General features: G+C 51.8%; 1 protein-coding gene across 2 annotated transcripts in view; it reads right to left on the bottom strand.

The window, feature by feature from the left end:
• Positions 1 to 4,910: 4,910 nt before the first annotated feature.
• MAP2K5 (mitogen-activated protein kinase kinase 5) overlaps positions 4,911 to 18,241 on the bottom strand; it is a 267,232-nt gene continuing 253,901 nt past the window's right edge. Inside the window, exon 22 of one of the 2 annotated variants that reach the window (XM_065871152.1) lies at positions 4,911 to 5,366. In XM_065871152.1, the coding sequence (XP_065727224.1) occupies positions 5,262 to 5,366 (105 nt within the window). In that variant the 3' untranslated portion in view covers positions 4,911 to 5,261. The remainder of the gene's footprint in view (positions 5,367 to 18,241) is intronic. The other variant, XM_065871153.1, reaches the window with a different exon arrangement.

The raw sequence follows: 18,241 nt of genomic DNA, 5'->3' as shown, positions 1-18,241 counted from the left end.
TGGGGCAACCATGCCCCTGCCTTTGCAGGGGTGCTGGGAGGAACCACCAAGGCAAGTGTGAAGGCAGTGTGCTGTGCCCAGCCGATAACTGCAAGACAGCACTATTTCTCCTCTTTCTCAGAATTAAAGTGATCTGGACACTGGAACTCCGGGGACCCTCCATGCTCTTTTCTCATCCTGCCACCCTCACTGCTTTTCTCAGTGTACACCCCATTGCTCTCCCTACTACCCACCTCCCCAAATGGAGGAAAGATAAAAGGCAAATTTGGGGGAAAGATAAAAGGCAAATTTGGGGAAGAACCAGCAATACAGCCTGACTGGATGCTTTTAACTAAGTCTGAGGGCAGGAGAGATTTTTTATCCCTTGCAAGTTAATGCAAACCATTAGGGAGATAAATAAATGACAGAGCTGCCGATGGACTGTTGGGCTCAAAGGAGGGAAATTTGTCTCACTTTAGAAGAAGGACCTGGAGGGCTCAGCCCCATTGACTTGTTCATTGTGTTGTTATCTGCCAGAGAGGTGGTGACACCACAGCAATTAAGAACAAACTTTAGTCTGTAAGTTCCTCCCTGCAATCTCGTGGCTTCAAAACAAGACAAATGATACCGCCAAGGGAGGAAACAAAGTCTTTTTCAGACCCTGTCCAAAGTTACGGCGAATATTTGTAGTTGTTCAGCAGAAAATTTGTCATTACGAGGCCTGGGCTCTGTGGCTCCCCCCGCCCCACTTTATAATCCATCTTGGATTATAAAGTGTGCCAGCCCAGGCTGTCTCTGGGACTCCACCTGGCTGCCTCCTGCAGGGTCCCTCCCATTGCCAGCCGCACCCACCTGCCTGTCTCTCAGGTTACGGGCACCTCGGGTGGATCAGGACACGGTTTTTGCCAACCGGAAAGGAGTCATGACAAAGCCAGGAAGTGCCATCAAAACCCAGCTCTGCCACCGAGGGCTGGTGACCTCCTTCCATCTCCCTCCTGCTTGCCCTCCCCTGCACTAGCAGCCAGCGCCCACAAGGACCAGGCTTGGGGGCTGTGTCCTGGGCCATTTCTGCTTCCACCTGCCTGGGCTCCCCGCCCTTGTCCCATATCACCACAGCTGTTGGCCTTCTCCACAAGTCCCTCACAACTGATCCTGGCCTCAGCCTCCCACCTGTGGTGGGATTGAGCCATTTCTGGCTGCTTGAAGGGGAAGCACCCCAGCCCCTCAATGAGGAGGTTGGGACCTGGACCCAGTACAGCCTTGGGAGCCCACCTGGCCTCAAGTGTGGAGTGAGGACCCCGCTGGCTGCCTGGGCTGCTATGGGCTGTTGGCACTGGCTCCCTTCTTGCCCTCCTGCTTCTGTTGTTTCATGCTCTTCTGCAGCCTTGCTTGGCACTGCCTCTCTCCCCACCCTCCCTGTACTCTGTGAACACAGGCTCCCATCCTAATAGGGCCCAGACTTAGCTACAGGACGAAGCTCCAGTGGGGAATCTGGGCAGCGGTCAGTGGGGATGGAAGACATCTTGGAGGCAGCATCATGACCCTCTCTGGGTTCCCCCAGCCCACGTGGAGGCAGCTGTCCGTCCCCGTCTAACCAACCTGTGCGACAGAGGGGGTCTGTGGAGCTGCCTGCCTGCATGGCTGGCACCATCCCAGGGCCTCACTCTGAGGTTATATTCTGGCCTTCAGCACTGAGTGTGCAGAGATCCGGAAGCATATGCCTTCCCCCCAAAGATTCATGTCTGTTCACCTCAAGTGCAAGGCCCCAGGTTCTTGGCCTGCAGGCAGGGCACCCATGGCTTACCTCAGCCGGGTTACGGCACCCAGCCCGTCTTGCACTGGCCTGACAACCCCCGAATGGGCTGGGCTCAGCTCTGGGTCACACTGCTTTGGGCCACAAGGCCTTTGTCTGAACACATGTGGGGAACAAGGGTCCCACCCTGTCCCCATTGCCTTCTTGGAGCATCTCCAAAGCCCTGGGGTCCTGTAACCCATACTTCCCAGAAGGGAAAACCAAGGGCAGGACAAGGAAGGTCCAGCGGGCTGAGTGCTGAGGGGACTCCTTGCCTCCAGGCTCGGGTGGCACCCACCTCCCAGTGTGAACTGCGGGCTCCACGAGAACTGACCTGTCCCAGAAACACCCCCCCTCCAGGCTTGAGGGTCTGAGGCCTGAGGCTGCATCCCGTGGGGGTCTGGTCTCCTGGATGTCCTGGTTAGAAGGCAAATGGGTGTCTCTGAAGGTTGGAGTGAGAAACCAGAACAGGATAGTGACAAGCCCTGGGGAGGGGCCTGCGGGCCTGACCCTTCCAGCCCTCCAGCCCTCCCACACTCAGAGCACCTGCCATGTGCCACCCTGGCCAGGTCCTGGGGTGATGAGTCAGACCCTCAGGGGGCTCACATCTGTACCAGAGAAGCTTCCAAGAGGAGGTGCTGTTTGAGAGGGGCCTCAAGGGAGGAGTGGAGGTTGGATACGTGGGCAGGGTGACGGTGGGTGAGGTGTCACTCTGGGCAGAGGGGAGAGCTCATTCCTGTCCCTCCGTGTTCCAGGTCTCAGTCCTCCATGACCCCTCAGGGCAAGGGCGGCTTGGCCTTGGGGCTGTCAAGTGTGACTGGGGGGATGACTGAGCCTACATAGGCAAAGAGGGCCCTGTCAGCCAGAGGGCTCTCTGCAGGAGAAGCCCTCAGGGGTCGCCCAGCTCCCCATCTTCCCAAGACTGAACCCAAGGGAAACTTAGACCTTGAGGGCCGCCCCAAAGCTGGGGCTCCAGACGTGGAGTCCACGACTGAGTGGTTCCAGGGCTCCACGAACCCCAAGTTGTGGACAAAACTGTGTGCGAGCGTGTGGGTGCACATTATTCTGGAGTGAGGGTCTGTCACTTCTGTGGGACACCTGTGGAGGTCCATGGCCCCAAAAGGTGAGAACCCCTGTTCTGGAACATCAGGGCTAGGAGGAACTCCAGGACTCAGTGGGGTCAACTCCTGCATTTACCAAAGGGAAACTGAGGCTCAGGTGGAGACATACTTTGTCCGAGGTCATCCTGGAAGCTGGCCTCCAGGTCCAGGGCCTTGATGAGCCCTCCAGAGCAGTGTTTCTCAGTGCCAGTGGAGGACGCTCTGCCTCTGTGTCCTGGGGGTGGCCACAGAGCAGACCCCTGGGCCCCACTCCAAAGGTACGGATATAGTATCTTTGCACACCAGAGTTCCTGAGGACAGGGTATGTGTGTGCGCGCTCACGTGTTACATATGTAGTGCTGTGGAACTGACTTCTGGAGCCAGGGTTAAGAGAACGGCTCTGAGTTCCCAACGGTACATTGCTACTTACTTGCTGGGTGTCCTTGGGCAAGTCTCTTAGCCTCTCTGTGCTTTGGTTTCTCCATCTGTAAAACGGGCAGATTAATAATACCTCCTACCTCATGTGATTGCTGCAGAGATTAAACAGGTAGATAAAGTAAGCCCTCAGCACAGTGCTTGCATGGGATGCCTGATCATTTTCCCTCCCTCCCCTGGTTTGGGACTTGGGGATAGTGGGCTGGCTGGGTGAATCTTCTCAAATCAAGAATGAACTTCACGTCTGGGTGGTGGCTGGTTCATGTTCTGGGCTGGGGAGGCCCCTCTGGGGAGCGTCTCCTCCTCAAAAAGTCCACAACACATGTTCCATGAAGCTCTCCCTGCCCTGAGCACTGACCTGGGGAGCAGCAGCCTCGATGGCCCGAGCCTCATCTAAGCCTGTGACCTCCCAGCCCCAGGGATGCGGCAGGTGCTCTGCCCCAGGCCCAGGGGCAGTTGGAGGCCTGTACCACCTTGAAAAGTGTTACCAAGAACATGACAACTCTGCCCCGGGAAACAAAAGGATGGCTCACATAGGCTGAGCCCTTCATGGGCAAAGGGCTGAGCAGTGCTGGGAATCACAGTGCAGCCAGTTTCCACTCAGGCCACATTTACTGGGCACCTACGAGGCCAGGCTCTGTTCTTGGCACTGGAGAGGTGGATGCCACATGAAGAAAACTGACCAGAATCTCTGCCCTTGTGCAGCGTACATTCTAATGGGGAGGAGGGGAAGGGAGGAGATGGAAGATAAAATAAATGAGTCCAATTAGTGGTTTGTAACAAATGCAATGGAGGACAGTGGTGCAGGCAAGGGGAACACGAGTCCCAGAGGGCAGGTGTGGGCGGGTTGTGGTTTTAAATAGAGCGGTCAGGTCAGCCCCAGTATGTTGGAGTGGGCACCAGGAGGATGGAGACGGGAAAGTGGTGGAGGAGGTTCTGGATGTGTGCGTGGTGTAGGAGTTTGCTTTTGGATGTGTCGCGATGTCACTTAGACCTGCAAGTGCAACCCGAGCCTCTCTGAGCCTCGGTTCCTCACCTTAAGACGGGGCTAACACACTTACCTGGCGGTGATGGAGAGGATTACCTAACAGGAAGGCTGTGAATGGCCCGAGGTGAGTGAGGTTCCCTGGGCGTGACGTCAAGGGCAGTGAGGGCCAGCTTGCTGCAGAGAGGAGCTGGTGGCGAGGTGTGGGGTGGGAGGGAAGGAGGGCCTCTCAGAACCACCCCAGGCTTCTTCCCAGCTCTTGGTCTCCTTCCTCACCCACGGCCCCAGATCAGATCCCTGTGTTGGAGCTGGAGCTGCTGCCGGGACTGCCTGGCCCGTGAGTGTGGGGACAAACTCCAGCCCAGGAAGGGGCACGTGACGTGGGTCCTGAGATCTTAGCTCTAGTGCTGGCTTGGCCACTCTTCGCCGTGGGACTCGGTTCAGGGACCTCCACGCCTCAGTTTTTCACCTGTCAAATGGGCCGGGCTGTGGGCCTTGTCACGAAACTGCAGGAAGCGCTCCTGGGGGGCTGGCACTGCCACACATATCCCTGCGCCGCTCCCAGCCCTGGGCGGGCAACAGACCCTCTGCACAGCACAACCCTCCTGGCGGTGGGCAGTCACAAAGCAGTAATACTTTTATTCCCATCAGCGATACTGACGGGGCCTGACCCTTTACAAAGGAGAACGTCAGGAAAAAGGAAGAGCAGCAAGAGCGTAGGAACCTCTCTTCTCGATGCCCCAACCCCTCTACCCTCCCTGCCAGTCAGGCCTCCAGACCCGGAGGGGGGGCGAGGGCTTGCCCTGCAGGGGTTGGCCACCCTTGAGGGCTTCCTAGGCAAGGTCATCTGCCAGCAGAGTCGAAGGTGAGTCCAGCAAAGCTCTTCTGGCGCGGACAGCAAACGAAGGGCACGACAGGCACGTTTTCCCCTTGGTGACCAGTCCTGGGCTTTCAGCATCACACTGCAGCCTCAGGGGGGGCCCTGCTGGCTCCGCCTCTCCTCCAGTGCCCTGCACACCCACATGGACACCACGGTGGCATTTCCGTCGTTGAACTGAACGATGAATGGGTGGCCCTGCAGGGAAGAGAAGGAAGCTGTGGCAGGCATTCCCCAGACTCTGCACGTCATCACTTTCCAAGCCCTGTTCTCAGTATTCCCCAACAGCCCTGTGAGGTGAGGGCAGCTTCAGCCCCATTTCACAGCCTAGATGACTGAGGCCCAAGGTGGAGCAATGACATGCCTGTCTAGAGCACTCGCTGCAAACCTCACATTCTGCCTGGTGCTTGGCTACCTTCTCCTGAAACTCCAACCAGCCTGAAAGATCCCCAAGGGTGTGAGCCTATCTTAACTCCACACTGCCTGGCCCTTCCTCAGCCCAGCATCCCTCCAACAGCTGGCAGGCAAGGCCTGGCACCGGAGCTGCCAGCGTTCCTATCAAGTTGCTGCCCAGAGACCAGAGAATCATCTCATCAGGGGCTATGTCAACCCCAGTTTTCTTCTTTGTCTCCAGCCCTCCTATGAACAATCTGCGAGTGGAGGGAAGGCAAACGTGTCAGGGGGAGGACGGATGTGCTGGTTCGTGGTGAGAAGCTGGGGGCTGGGGACCGGACTCTGGAGGGGCGCTACAGCCTCCATGTGGCCCCTCAGGCTCTAACCTACTTAGCCCACAGGCAGGCCAGGTTATATTTAGTCAGCCCCCTCCCCAGCTGTCCTGAAGAGACAAGATTCCTCCTCACAATCTTAGGGCCTCCTTGGGAGTTCCCAGGAAAGGTCAGAAAAAAGCAGGGGCAGCCATGGGATCACCCTGGCCACAGGTCAAAGGTGAAAGGAAAACTGGAAAGCATTCTCTTCCCTTCTCTTCTCCAAGTGCTTCTCTGCTAAGGAATGCTCACTTGGCAGCCTCCTCTCCTACCAAAAACTTTGTAGCCTGAGACTGAGGGAGCCACGCTGGGCGAGCACAGAGCATGGGGGGCTCCCCGCTGCCTCCTCCCCAAGTCCCCCTGCTCCTTCTCTCCCTCTCGCTTCAGCCATCCAGCTCCGAATTCCCTGCTCCCTCCTGCTTTCTGAGCCCTTCTTGGGCCCCCTCTGCCTCCCCTCTGGCCAGGCGGGGCTCTCGAGGCAGCCTTCCTGATGAGCTCATCACAGAGCCAGGAGGGACAGGGCCAGGGCTCGGATGCCCAGACCCCACTGTGTGTGGGAGCAGTCAAGGACCAGGCTGGGGAGGAGGCGGGAGGTCAGGTCGGGCGGGTGTCCCACAGGCAGCACAAGCCTGAGGGGGGGCTGAGGTGGGAGAGGCCCAAGAGGGACTCTGTCTTGGCTCTCATATGTCCCCCACCCCGACACATATCATCTCACCTTATATGTGCCTGCCTAAATCAGTACCTAGATAGAGGGGATTCTTCTTGAAGTCAGTGAGCACATTTCCTTTTCAGGAGGCTCAGAGGAGGTGACCTTGTGCCCTTCTGAAGAACAAAGGGAGAAGCTGTGCTCAGGAGCCTATGGGCCCCTCCCCTGAAGCCCGGGGTGGCACAGTGTCACTTTCCCAGAATGCCCGGTGACTTTGGGGGCCATATGCTCCATCTCTGTTATCATCTGTTCAGGAACAAGCAGAGCAGAACCGCAGGAGGGGAGAGTGCAGCGTTCCTCCAGTTACAGGAAGGCTGCTGGCTACACTGCAGGAAGCATTTCGCCCAGGTGCACCGGGAGGCTGACGAGGAGAGGGGCAGCATCCACCGCTCTGGTGGCGACTCTGCCCCTTTCCTGTCCTCCCTGACTGGGAGGTGACCCCCATCTCCTGTGTACCCCTGATGCTTTACACCACCCTGCACGGAAGTGACCGAGACAAGTGGTTTTGTCCCCAGCCACTGTTGATGGGTTTGGGGGGAATGAGAAGGGGAATCATAAAGGGAGAAAGAGAGGAGACGGAGACAGAGACGGAGACAGAGACAGAGACAGAGACAGAGATGGAGGGGAGACCCCAAGCCTCTCTAGGCATCCTGGGCTGTGACAGGAGAATGTGGGAGCTGTAGGCTGCCTGGTCCACCATCTGAATGGGCACGCAGAGAAAGCCAGTATGTGGGGAGTGAGAACATGGAGAGTTGTACAGAGGGAAACAGGAGCTGAGATGGCACTGGAGACCCTGGGGGCCATGATAGCCTGGCAGCATCTCTGCCTACAGTGTCCATGCACACCTCACGGTCTGGGGTGGAGGCACTAAGTCCTAAGTCACATAGGTGGGCACAATAATCTCCACTTTGCAGATGAGGAAACAGAGGTCACGGTTGACCTGCCCCATCTCCCAGAGCTGCGACTGGATCACAAGTCTCTATAACCCAAACCTACTGCCTGGGGCACTCCCTGGGCTGAGCTGGAGTAGGCAGAGCCAGATTGCAATTCCCCCTTGCCTTGTTTCTGCCATGGGATTCAGGCCTGCCTGGCCAGAGGGGGACTGAGACAGCAGGTCCTGACCCCTGTGTCACCCCTGGGACATCCTGGGAGAGTGGTGTCAGATCACTCTTACTTGACTCTGCCCCCTCCCGTCAGCCCTGGGTGGGAAGCAGGGAAAGTATACCGCCACCCCATTTTACAGAAAAGGCAACTGAGCACCGGGGAGGGGACGTGACTGGTTAAGTGCTGGAGCTTCTGGTTGCTACTCTGGTACGTTCTCAGGGCTTGACTGCATCCCCTGTGCCCCTGACAGCGCACGTGCTCCCTCTCCTCCCTGGAGTACAGCAGACACTCCTCCAGCCCTGTGATGCACACGATGTAGGTGCTCCCCATGACTTTAATGAGCAAACGAAATCTGATGGACAATTCCGGGAAAAGCATGAAGATCGCTCGGCCACGCTGAGGTGCCTGAATTCCTAGGTGGCTCCTGACAGGCCTGAGCAGATGCCTGCAACAGCCAAGATGCCTGGAGACCGATGGAAACTGCACACCGGATAATACCGAGTCCAGCACCATGGATTGAGTGCTGTGTGCCAGACCCTTGCCGAGGGCTTTGTTCTCATTTTCCCACCGATCGCCATGCTCACTCTGGAGGCGCACACAGCTCCCTCGCGGATGAGGAAACAGACACTCAGGGACCTGTGCGAAGTCGCACAAGCGAGGGCTGAGCTGGAACCACAACATGGGTCTCTTGACTCCAAATGCCATGCTCAGGACCACATGCTCTCCTGCACCTGCAACCGGAGAGCCGACCTCACAGCCCTTCTGGGGGTCTCTGTGTGGTCCGGAGAGGGCTGCAGCCCCTTGAAGCCAGACCCTCCTCTGCATCTGGGTAAATGCACATCTCCCCCTAGGCAGAGAAATCCAGATGTGGACAAACTCGCAGCCCCCTCAGCCTTCAAGGATCAGCGGATCCCATCTCCTCGGAGCCAGGACACCCACATGCTGCTTGTCAAGAGCATCCTCCACCCCAGGTGACGGCCCCAGACACCCAGGCCCCTGCCACCCACACGCAGAGTGTGTCAGTGGTCACTCCGCAGAGGCCGGCAGGGCGCGTGCAGGCTGGAGCCGCTGAATGTTCTCACTGGCCTCATCACCAGGCAATGGGAGCCACTTTCCTTTCCCGAATTCTCTCAGGGCCAATTGCAACAATTAAACCGGCGAGGGTTGAAGTATAATGGCCCACAAACTTCGCCACAGAAGGTGGAGACATAATGAAGGGAAAAGAATGGCACTGGAAGATGTAGGATGGATCCAAAAGGCGGGCACAGGGGAGAGTGAGAGAGATGAGTCAACAACAACCAAAGCTGGCAGCATCACCGGGTGCAGAACTCCCACCACGGGGCCGAGGGGCAGATCATGCCCGTGCACTAACTCGTGAAGAGAAACTAGAGTGTTCAGTACACCCTCCTTCACTTGGGCACTAGCCTCCAGGGCTTCGCTAGAGTTTGGCCCTCTCCTTCTGTAATAATGCCCCTAATTTTTGCCCACCCGTGTCATTGTGATGAGATGCCTTCCTGATGACTGATGGCGGGACCCTCCCCATGTGGACAGCGCTCCATGCTTCTGCCAAAGCGGGCAGGGAGAGGAGGGGTCCAGGGGTCCACCGTGTGGGCAGGAGGTGGACGCCCCGAGCCTGCTGTGGAGAAGTACCGCCTGAGGTTGATGTGTCTGGACTCCCAAGCCAGTGCTCATTCACTGACACCTCACTCTCTGCCCTTAGTTGGGCTTCGAGTTTCTTCCCAAATAGGAATTTACCTATTTGGGGTCGCTATAGTCTCTCCTCTCGTATAGCCTCCTAAAGAACGTCCTGCATGTGAACCATTTAAGGACTTGCTGGTGTGGGCGCCTGCCCGGTGCAGCGCCTGGCAGGTCGCAGGCCCTCAGTTGGCCGTGGGCCTGAGGCAGGAAAAAGCGACCTGCCTGTCCTCTCTGTCTGCATCTATTCATCGAGCCCTTTCTGTGGGCCAGGCCCCGGCTGCCTTACATGGCCCGGAACCCAAACATCACCCCCTTTACACACAAAGGAGACTGAGACGCCGATAAATGTGACCTGGGGCAAGGCCACAGAGCTAGAAAGTGGCAGGGTTAAGGGCTGAACCCAGCGGAGGACAGCGCACTACTCTGCTCACTGGGGGCGGGCACAGTGAGTTTTAAATTCCTACTTTTTAAAAGAATATATGGTACATTATTATTATTTTTTTTTGCGGTACGCGGGCCTCTTCCATTGTGGAGCACAGGCTCCAGACGCGCAGGCTCAGCGGCCATGGCACACGGGCCCAGCCGCTCCCCGGCATGTGGGATCTTCCTGGACCGGGGCACGAACCCACGTCCCCTGCATCGGCAGGCGGACTCTCAACCACTGCGCCACCAGGGAAGCCCTGGTACATTACTTTTAACTAGTGATTTTTAACTGACAAACTGAAATGACAGTGGCCAAAAGGCAAACTGTGTCCTCCCCGCTCAAAGCTGTGTCCGGCACAATCAAGTAATTGATTTAATAATCAGCAAATCTATTAAGTATTATATTATGCCTGTTTTATAGGTGAGGAAGCTAAAGCACAGAAAGATTAAGGAATCTGCCCAAGACCACGGCGCTTGAACGTGGTGTTGTCTCCAGAGCCCGAGCCTCAGCCATTATGTTGTCCTTCCTCGTCACTGCCAGGGCTGGGGGATGGCGGCATCCACCCTGCAGGACAGCTTGCCCTCAGAGCAGGCGCCGGGTGGTCCCTGTTCCTTCTCTTTGGGTCTAGATTCTAGAGAAGCAGGAAAATGAAGACCCAGGGCCTGGAAGAAATTTTCCAGGGCTATGGAGACCACACCCTAGACATAAGGGTGGAAATAATAAATAGGATGCCTGGCAGCAGACTGCACCCCAAACCTAAGGTCTACTCTGTGGGGCCTTTCTTCATGTCTCCTCTTAAGAGGTGCCACCTCTCCCAGAACAAGGGCATACCCTTGTTCTACTGTGTATTATTATCATTTGAGCTCACCTTATCCTAGCACAGACTGGAAGCCTCGAGGGCAGGGCAGTGCTAATCACATAGGAACTGCAAAGAAAAGTCAACTGGATTGACAGGTAAGTTACACTGCTTCCCAGGAGCCTGAGGCTAGGCTGAGAAGGGCCGTAGGTTGGGTGGGCAGGCCTGGGGAGAAGGCTTCACAAGCTGAGGCTGCTCTTGACTCTCTGGACCACAGGATTCCTCTCTCTCAGGATGAAGACCAGGCCACCAGGCACCTCCTTTCCCACCAAGGACGCCACACGGGACAGAATGCCAAGGACCCACGAGCTCATTCAAGTAAGCAAGCCCAGCCCAGTTACACTCCAGCTAAGTCCAAAACAAGAAGAGTCCAACACGCACTCAGGCGAGCCGCAGGGCCAGTCCTGTCATGAGGCAGGTGCCTGTAAGAGGTGATCTGAGAGGCTGGAGGGGCCCCAAGGTCAACGTACTGCCCATCACTTCACCTTTCTGCACTGGGCCTGCCAGCCTTACTTGAAGGCTCTCTGCATGTCCCTTTAGGATCCAGCCCTTGTGGCAGGGGTAAAACACTTCAGTCCTTCTCGGCAATATGGAGGTGCGGTAGGATAGGATGGGACCTCAGAGACCAGCAGGGCTGTAGAGTGTGAGGTGTGCTGGGGCTTCCACACATGTTTGATTCAAATCATTAAGATATTTTAAGCTGTATTTGTTAAAAAAAACTAATTAAAAAATAATATATACACTCAACTATGTTCAACTCTAAATGTTACCCTGAATATTGGCAGTGTGTTACCCAGCACTGTGATGGTAACTGATTTTCTGCAGCTCTTAAGACAGGCAGTCTGCTTGTTAGATCTGTGCATATTACCGACTGCTCATACATGGGCCGACACCTAGGAAGGTTGTGGTGGTGCACTGGGCATCTAAAAGAACTCAGGGCTGTGACGTCCACTCACATTGTGTGTAGCTATAAAACTGTGTGAGCACACCAGAGCCAGTGCACTGAGCCCACGAAGCACATCTGCCCAGTGGCCCGGTGCACGATGCCCAGACGGGTGTGGGTCAGGCCTGCTCTGAGTTTCCAGTGGCGTCAGCTCCTGCAAGCTTTGAGTCCCTCTTGTCTGACCTGTAGATTTACCGTAAGCAATTCATATGAACAGCTGCTAGCTACTGTCAGCAACTAAACTCTAAAATAAAACTTTTCTGCTATTCCTTTTTAAAGCTTCTATTGGGCTTAAAAGATGCCTGAGCCGAGAGGGCAACTGGTGAGTCAGGATTTCCTTGATATGGGGCTCCTGAAACAGTATCAGAGATAAGTGGAACACTGATGCAAATATTAGACTATAACCATCCCGATGACCCTGGCTCTCAGATTTTCGTGTCCTTCAAGAGAAGTCTCATGGACACCTTTCTACAATGTCTACAGTGTCTGCAATGAATACTTACTTACACATTCATGCTAAAAAAAACACTACTTTTTTCCTATATTAGTATTGAGATCCTGCATTAATTTTACATAATAAAAAGCATTCCACTGCTACAGATTCAAAACTAGCAATCTAATCTCTACTTACTCTGGAGATAACTTCAGATTAGAGAAGTAATTTTTGGAAAAATGCACATATGTCCACTGTCTGCTAAACGGCTGACAAGTGCCAGGGCAGTGGGCAGCCTTTATAATATTAATTACATGAGATAACAACGCATGATCATCCCTGGGGTCAACGCTTCCTTCCAGGCTGGGTGTGCCCGAGCTAATCAACAGGGGGAGTCAGGGAAGGAGGTGGCTGGGATTGTGGCTGCAGGGCAGCCCCCAGGCACAACTCAGCAGGGAGAAGCTGAGGCACCTCCACAGCAATTCTTCCATCTGTCCCTGTGTGGGGTAAGGCACGGAGCCCTGGACTGACAGTCAACAAGCCTTCTCTCAGCAGCCCAGGAGTCGTGATAGCTTGGGAAGGGCCATGATGGCCTCACCTATAAAAGAGAAACTATTCCAGGGGAACCTCCATTGCCCTGGCTTCATCCTTCCACATGGAGGGACCTGTGTTGTTATCACACCCCTCAGTCGTGTCCCCAGGGGGAGGCGTGGCAATGTTGGGAGGAAGCATGGAGCAGGCCCGGCTCAGGGGTCTCCTGCCCACAGGGAGGCTGCATTCTGGCCTGCCCTCTCCCGGTAAGCTTCCAGGCAGGCTGTTCACCTCTGACTGGTCTCTGCGGTAAATTCTCAGGAGGGCCCCTCGGGCCACCCACATAAGCGTGCCCGTCAACTCAGATTTTACAGAAGTAGGGGTGATGCTTCCTTTCTGTCATTTCCTGAGCCTTATTTCTCAGCTGGTGTTGAACACAGGGAGGCTGCTGGCTGGCCTCGTCACCCAACCAAATCCCCCAGCTCTCTCTGCCTCTGGGGTCGGGTGAGAGATTGCTTGTCTGCAGACAGGGGTTCACAGATACACCCTGGGCAGTGCGAGGGGAGGTTACTATCCCCCCAGGTAGAATACATGCAGGGGAGCGGCAGTAAGATGAAGGTGTGAGCCTTGCCTATCAGCTAGTGTGGAATCTGCCTGTCTGCCCAGCCCAGCCTACCTGGGCCAACGCCCCGGCTGTGGAATTTTCCGAGTTAAGGCGTTTGTTCTGAGACTGTGCTTTCTCAGCCTCTGATTCCTAAAGCTTTTCCACGGCTGGGGTTGGGGGTTCCCTTCTAGCCCTTCATTTTCTTTTAAGACCTCAGAAATGATTTGCAGCTGTGACATGCCATTTCAATCGACCTTCCTGAGTTTATCTTCACAACTGCTACAGAAATAGATGTTTCTTCCCAAATATTCAATTATTAGCAGCAAACTGCTTACCTCCAGCCATCCTAGACTGTACACAGGCATCTAAGGGGGGGGGTCAAGGCACTCTCCACCTTTCACCTAAGCAGATCTATGTGTTCCTACACAAAGTAATTGTTCAGAAAATGGCCAATCGAGAGAGCAAGATGTTTCCAGAGGTCTCCGCAAGTCATTCTAGGGCCTGTCCTTACAGGGCAGCCACGGGACTCGAGCAGTGTGGTATGGGAGGGGGCACAGAAGACTGCAGTGGGCCACCGTGAGGGGTAAACATGCAGATGCCAGCACTCACGAGTTTGTGTCGGAGGAAGCTGACCCATTTGGGTGGCAGAATGGTGCCACTGGCCCATTTAGCGGGGGCTGTGGTGGCTGCCCTGTAGGAAACTCAGACAGGACTCGGGGGAACAGCAGGGAGAGTGCTGGCTCCCCCTCGCAGTCTCAGGCTGAGCAGATACCTAGAGAAGTCAGGACCTGAGGGTGCCAGAGGGAGGCGGGGGGGCCTCGCTCCAACAATGCTGAGGGCTCTTGTCTGAGAGGCTGAGTCTGCAGGTCCAAGCAGTGAATATGGGGGCCACTTACAGGCATCTGGACGTTCAAGGTTCGTCTTTTGGTGTGATGGCTGTGTGGTGGTGGGGATTTAAAGACACAATGCTCAGAAGGATGGATTCTTTCCAGCCCTCTTTTTTTCTTACCTCTTGAGATTTGATGTTTAAACTCTGAGACCTCGGCTCTGTGTGTGTGTACACGCATGTGTGGGCATGTGAGCGTGCAGAAGGGGAAGAAAGAATGAGACCCAGCACAATTTCTGGCACACAGCAGGCAGCTCAGTAAGCTTGTTGAACAAAACAGAACAGGGTGATTCTACAGTGGGTGAATGAAGAGATGGGGAGAGACTAAGCCTAAAAGCCCTCCCTCTACAAATTCCCAGCCATCCCAGATAAAAATGGAACATTTTCCAAAAAGCGTACCAGATGAACTTGTAAAAAAGAAGGAAATCTGCAAGTGCCAAAAACGAAGAGGGAACTGAAAACCAGAATTATAAGTGTGTGCGTGGAGGTCTTGTAGCCCTCAGGGAGGCTATCAGTTCTAGGAATGTAGGACCTGGAAAGTGTGAAGAACTAAGTGGACACAGGAGACAAGGGCCACCTGGGAAGCCGGCCTGAGACCCTGAGCAAAACTGGGACTGCAGAAAGGGTGAGCCAGAAAAAGTCTGCCCATCAGCAAAGGGGATGCTGTGTGAGGTGGTTCTGAGCCTCGTGCACTTTGGAGTTCAATGTACCACTACTGTGGTCTCAGAACACAAGGCTGCTCATAAACTAATGTAACATTGATATTGATCTAGCAATACTCTGGAGTATCTCTCAGGAGCATGAAAAAACATTCTGGGGAAGTACGTCTGGAATTCAGTAATTTCCACAGTACTAAGCCCCATTCAGTATGAGCTTACAATAAAACTTCCAAAACGTGTGAGGAAACAATTATCCATGGACAGGAGTCAGCAGACACAACACACAGGAAGATTAGAGCTCTCAGAACCAAGGTGACAGAAAAATAATTGGAAAGAAAATGTAAAATGATGTACAGTTGAAAAGACTGAAGGCATAAAAGAAGAAATTGAAACATTAAGAACAAGACATTATAAAAAAGAGAAGAGAGATTTGAAAAAGAATCAAATATAACTTACAGAAATAACACATATAGTGACTGGAAAGAACAAAAGAAATTCTCCATAGATGAGCCAGATAGCAAGCTGAATATATAGCAAGGATAGATTTAGTAAGCTGGAAGAATGGTTTGAGAAAATTACCCAGAGCACTAGTCAGTAATGAGAGATAAACAAAAAATAATTTTTTTTAATGTGAAGGAGAAAGACCCAGAGGAAAGAATGAGAAGAGATGGGACACTGTGGGGTAGGGCCAATATCCAAAGAGACAACAGCTGAAAATTTTGAGAACTGATGAAAGATATGAATTTTCAGATTCAAAAGTCATAATGATCTCCAAGTAGAATAACTATAACAAAACCTATACCTAGACAAATTGTAGGGAAACTGAAGGATACCAGGAAAAGAGATGTTAAAAGCAACCAGAGAGACAGGCATATCGCTCACAAAGGGCAGCAGCTGAGCAGCTGGCAGATTCTCAACAGCAAGTGTAGAAACCACAGGGCAACACAGTATCTTCAATGCCCTGGGAAAAACTGTCAATCTAAACTTCTAAACCCAATTTAACTAACAACCAAGAGTTAGGGCGGGACTTCCCTGGCAGTCCAGTGGTTAGGACTCTGTGCTCTCACTGCCGAGGGTCTGGGTTCAATCCTTGGTTGGGGAACTAAGATCCCACAAGCCACGCAGCGCAGCCAAAAGAAAAAAGAGGGCAAAGTGAAGACAATCCTAGAACAAAAACTCAGTTTTACCCTCACTGACAGAACTCTTAATATACTTCCAAAAGGAAAAGAAACCTCAGAAGGAGGAAGTAGGATGCAACAGGAATAAGGAACACATAACTGCTAAATACATGGATAAATCTCAATAAGTACTGATTATACAAAATGACAACAAGAGTAATGACTAATTGTGAGGATCTAAAAACAAAATGACAATGAAATTCTGGACATGAAAGAAGGGACTGATCAGAAACTCTTAGGGTCCTTATGTCTGGGGGAGAGAGGCTGTGGCAGAGGCTGCTAGCTGCCTCTCAATAAACATTCCCCTTTCTTCCTTAGTGATACAAATCCTGATTTTAATAAGGAACAGTGTCACCCAGCAAAGCAGCTGCATGCCCAGACTCCCTTGCAGCTACTTTTGGCCAATGCCATGGGAGCACATATGCTGTGTGCCAATCCCCAGAACTGTCCTTAAATGAAGGGGTATTTCTACTGCCCTTCCTCATTCCTGTTGTCTGGAGCTCAAATGCCCCTTGACTGGAAAGATGGAAGGAACCGCCAGCTAGTCTGGGCGCCCTACTTCCTGCCTTCCTTTATATGTATGGGGAATACCCTGCTGTCTTACTTAAGCTGCTGATTGTTTTAATCATGTGCAGCTAAAGCCAATTCTACCTAATATAAAGATGAGATCGAACCTAAGGCTGAGTATTGTTGGGGAGGGGCGTATATTTAGTGATTAACCTTAGGCTTTGCTAAATTAAGTTAGAAACTCAGGGATAATAAGAGGCTAGAAATAGAATATAATATATAAACTACTGGAAAGAATAAAAAGGAAGAAAAAAATTAATCTAATAGAGTGAAGAAAGGAGAAAAAAGAAGTCAAAAAAGCATTGTAGAGAAGAAAGTACAAAACAGGATAGTAGAAAAAAAAATCAGGTGTATCGAGATACAATAAATATAAATGAATAAACTAATCAATTAAAAGAGAGTCTCAGATAAAATTAAAAACATCAACAGCAAAATGCAGAGATTCACTTAAAACAAAATAACACAGAGATGATGAAAACAAAGGGATAGGAAAACATATAGCAGACAAATACTAACCAAAAGAAGACAGCATAGGTATGTTAATATCAGACAAAAATAAAATTTCAAGCAAAATATATTAGAGGTAATGAGAGTCACTACATAAAGATAAAAGAAACGTTTTAAAATGAAGATACAGCATTTTGACATAGGCATCTAACATCACTGCCTTAAAGCAAATACTGACAAAAGTGCAAGGAAAAACAGACAAAGCCACACTAATAGTGAGAGATTTTAACACAGCTGTCTCAGTAATTGATAAATAAAGCAGGTAGAAAATCAGTAGGGCCTCAAAATATTTAAGTAATGCAATTAACAAATTTGACCTAAAGGATGTAAATAGGACACCGCATTCAACAACTAGAGAATCACATTTCTTTCAAGCAAAGAGAGAACACTGAAAAAAAACAAAACAAAACAGTGTAGTAAGGGCGTTTCAACAAATAACAAAGATCTGATACTATACCAACTATGTTCTCTGACCATGGTGCATGAAAAGTAGACAACAATCACAAGATAACACAACACCACTATGTGCAAACAAAAAATACTTCTAAATAATTCGTTGGTCAAAAAAGAAATCCTAATTGAAATTGGGAATTACTTAGAACTGAATGACAACAAAAACACTACATATAAATATTTGTGGGATGCAGCTAAAGTAATACTTAAAAGGCAATTTATAGCTTTATATGGATATATTAAGGAAAAGAAGATTGGAAATTTACAAGCTAAGTGTCCAATTCAATAAATTACACACAGAACAAAAAGTAAATCCAAAGGAAACATAAAACAGCAAATAATAAAGAACACAAAGGAATTAGATATCAAAGAGATGATCAAATCAATAAAATACTGGTTCTTTAAAAAGATTAATAAAGTAGACTAACTCTGACAAAAATGATAAAAAGAGGACACAAGGAAACATCATTAGGAATGAAAAAAGGGCACATAACCACAAATCTGGGAAAAATTTTAAAATAATAAGGGCATATCATATGACTGATATGAGGCCAACGCAGCTGAAAATGCAGTGTGATGACTCATCAGGAGAGAAAGAAAGAAAGAGAGAGAGAGAATATGTGTGTGAGTGATGGTAGGGGCAGCGGGAAGGGTGATAATGGTGGCGACTGGGAGGTGCCAACGAGAAGTGACAAATAATCACCCTGGCAGGTGAGTCACAGGTTTCGAGCCCTGGCATCACACTTTTAACTTTTCAAAA

This window comes from Phocoena phocoena, chromosome 2, assembly GCF_963924675.1.
Source record: "Phocoena phocoena chromosome 2, mPhoPho1.1, whole genome shotgun sequence".
Classification (NCBI taxonomy): Eukaryota; Metazoa; Chordata; class Mammalia; order Artiodactyla; family Phocoenidae; genus Phocoena; species Phocoena phocoena.
This window is presented reverse-complemented; position numbering and strand designations above follow the sequence as displayed.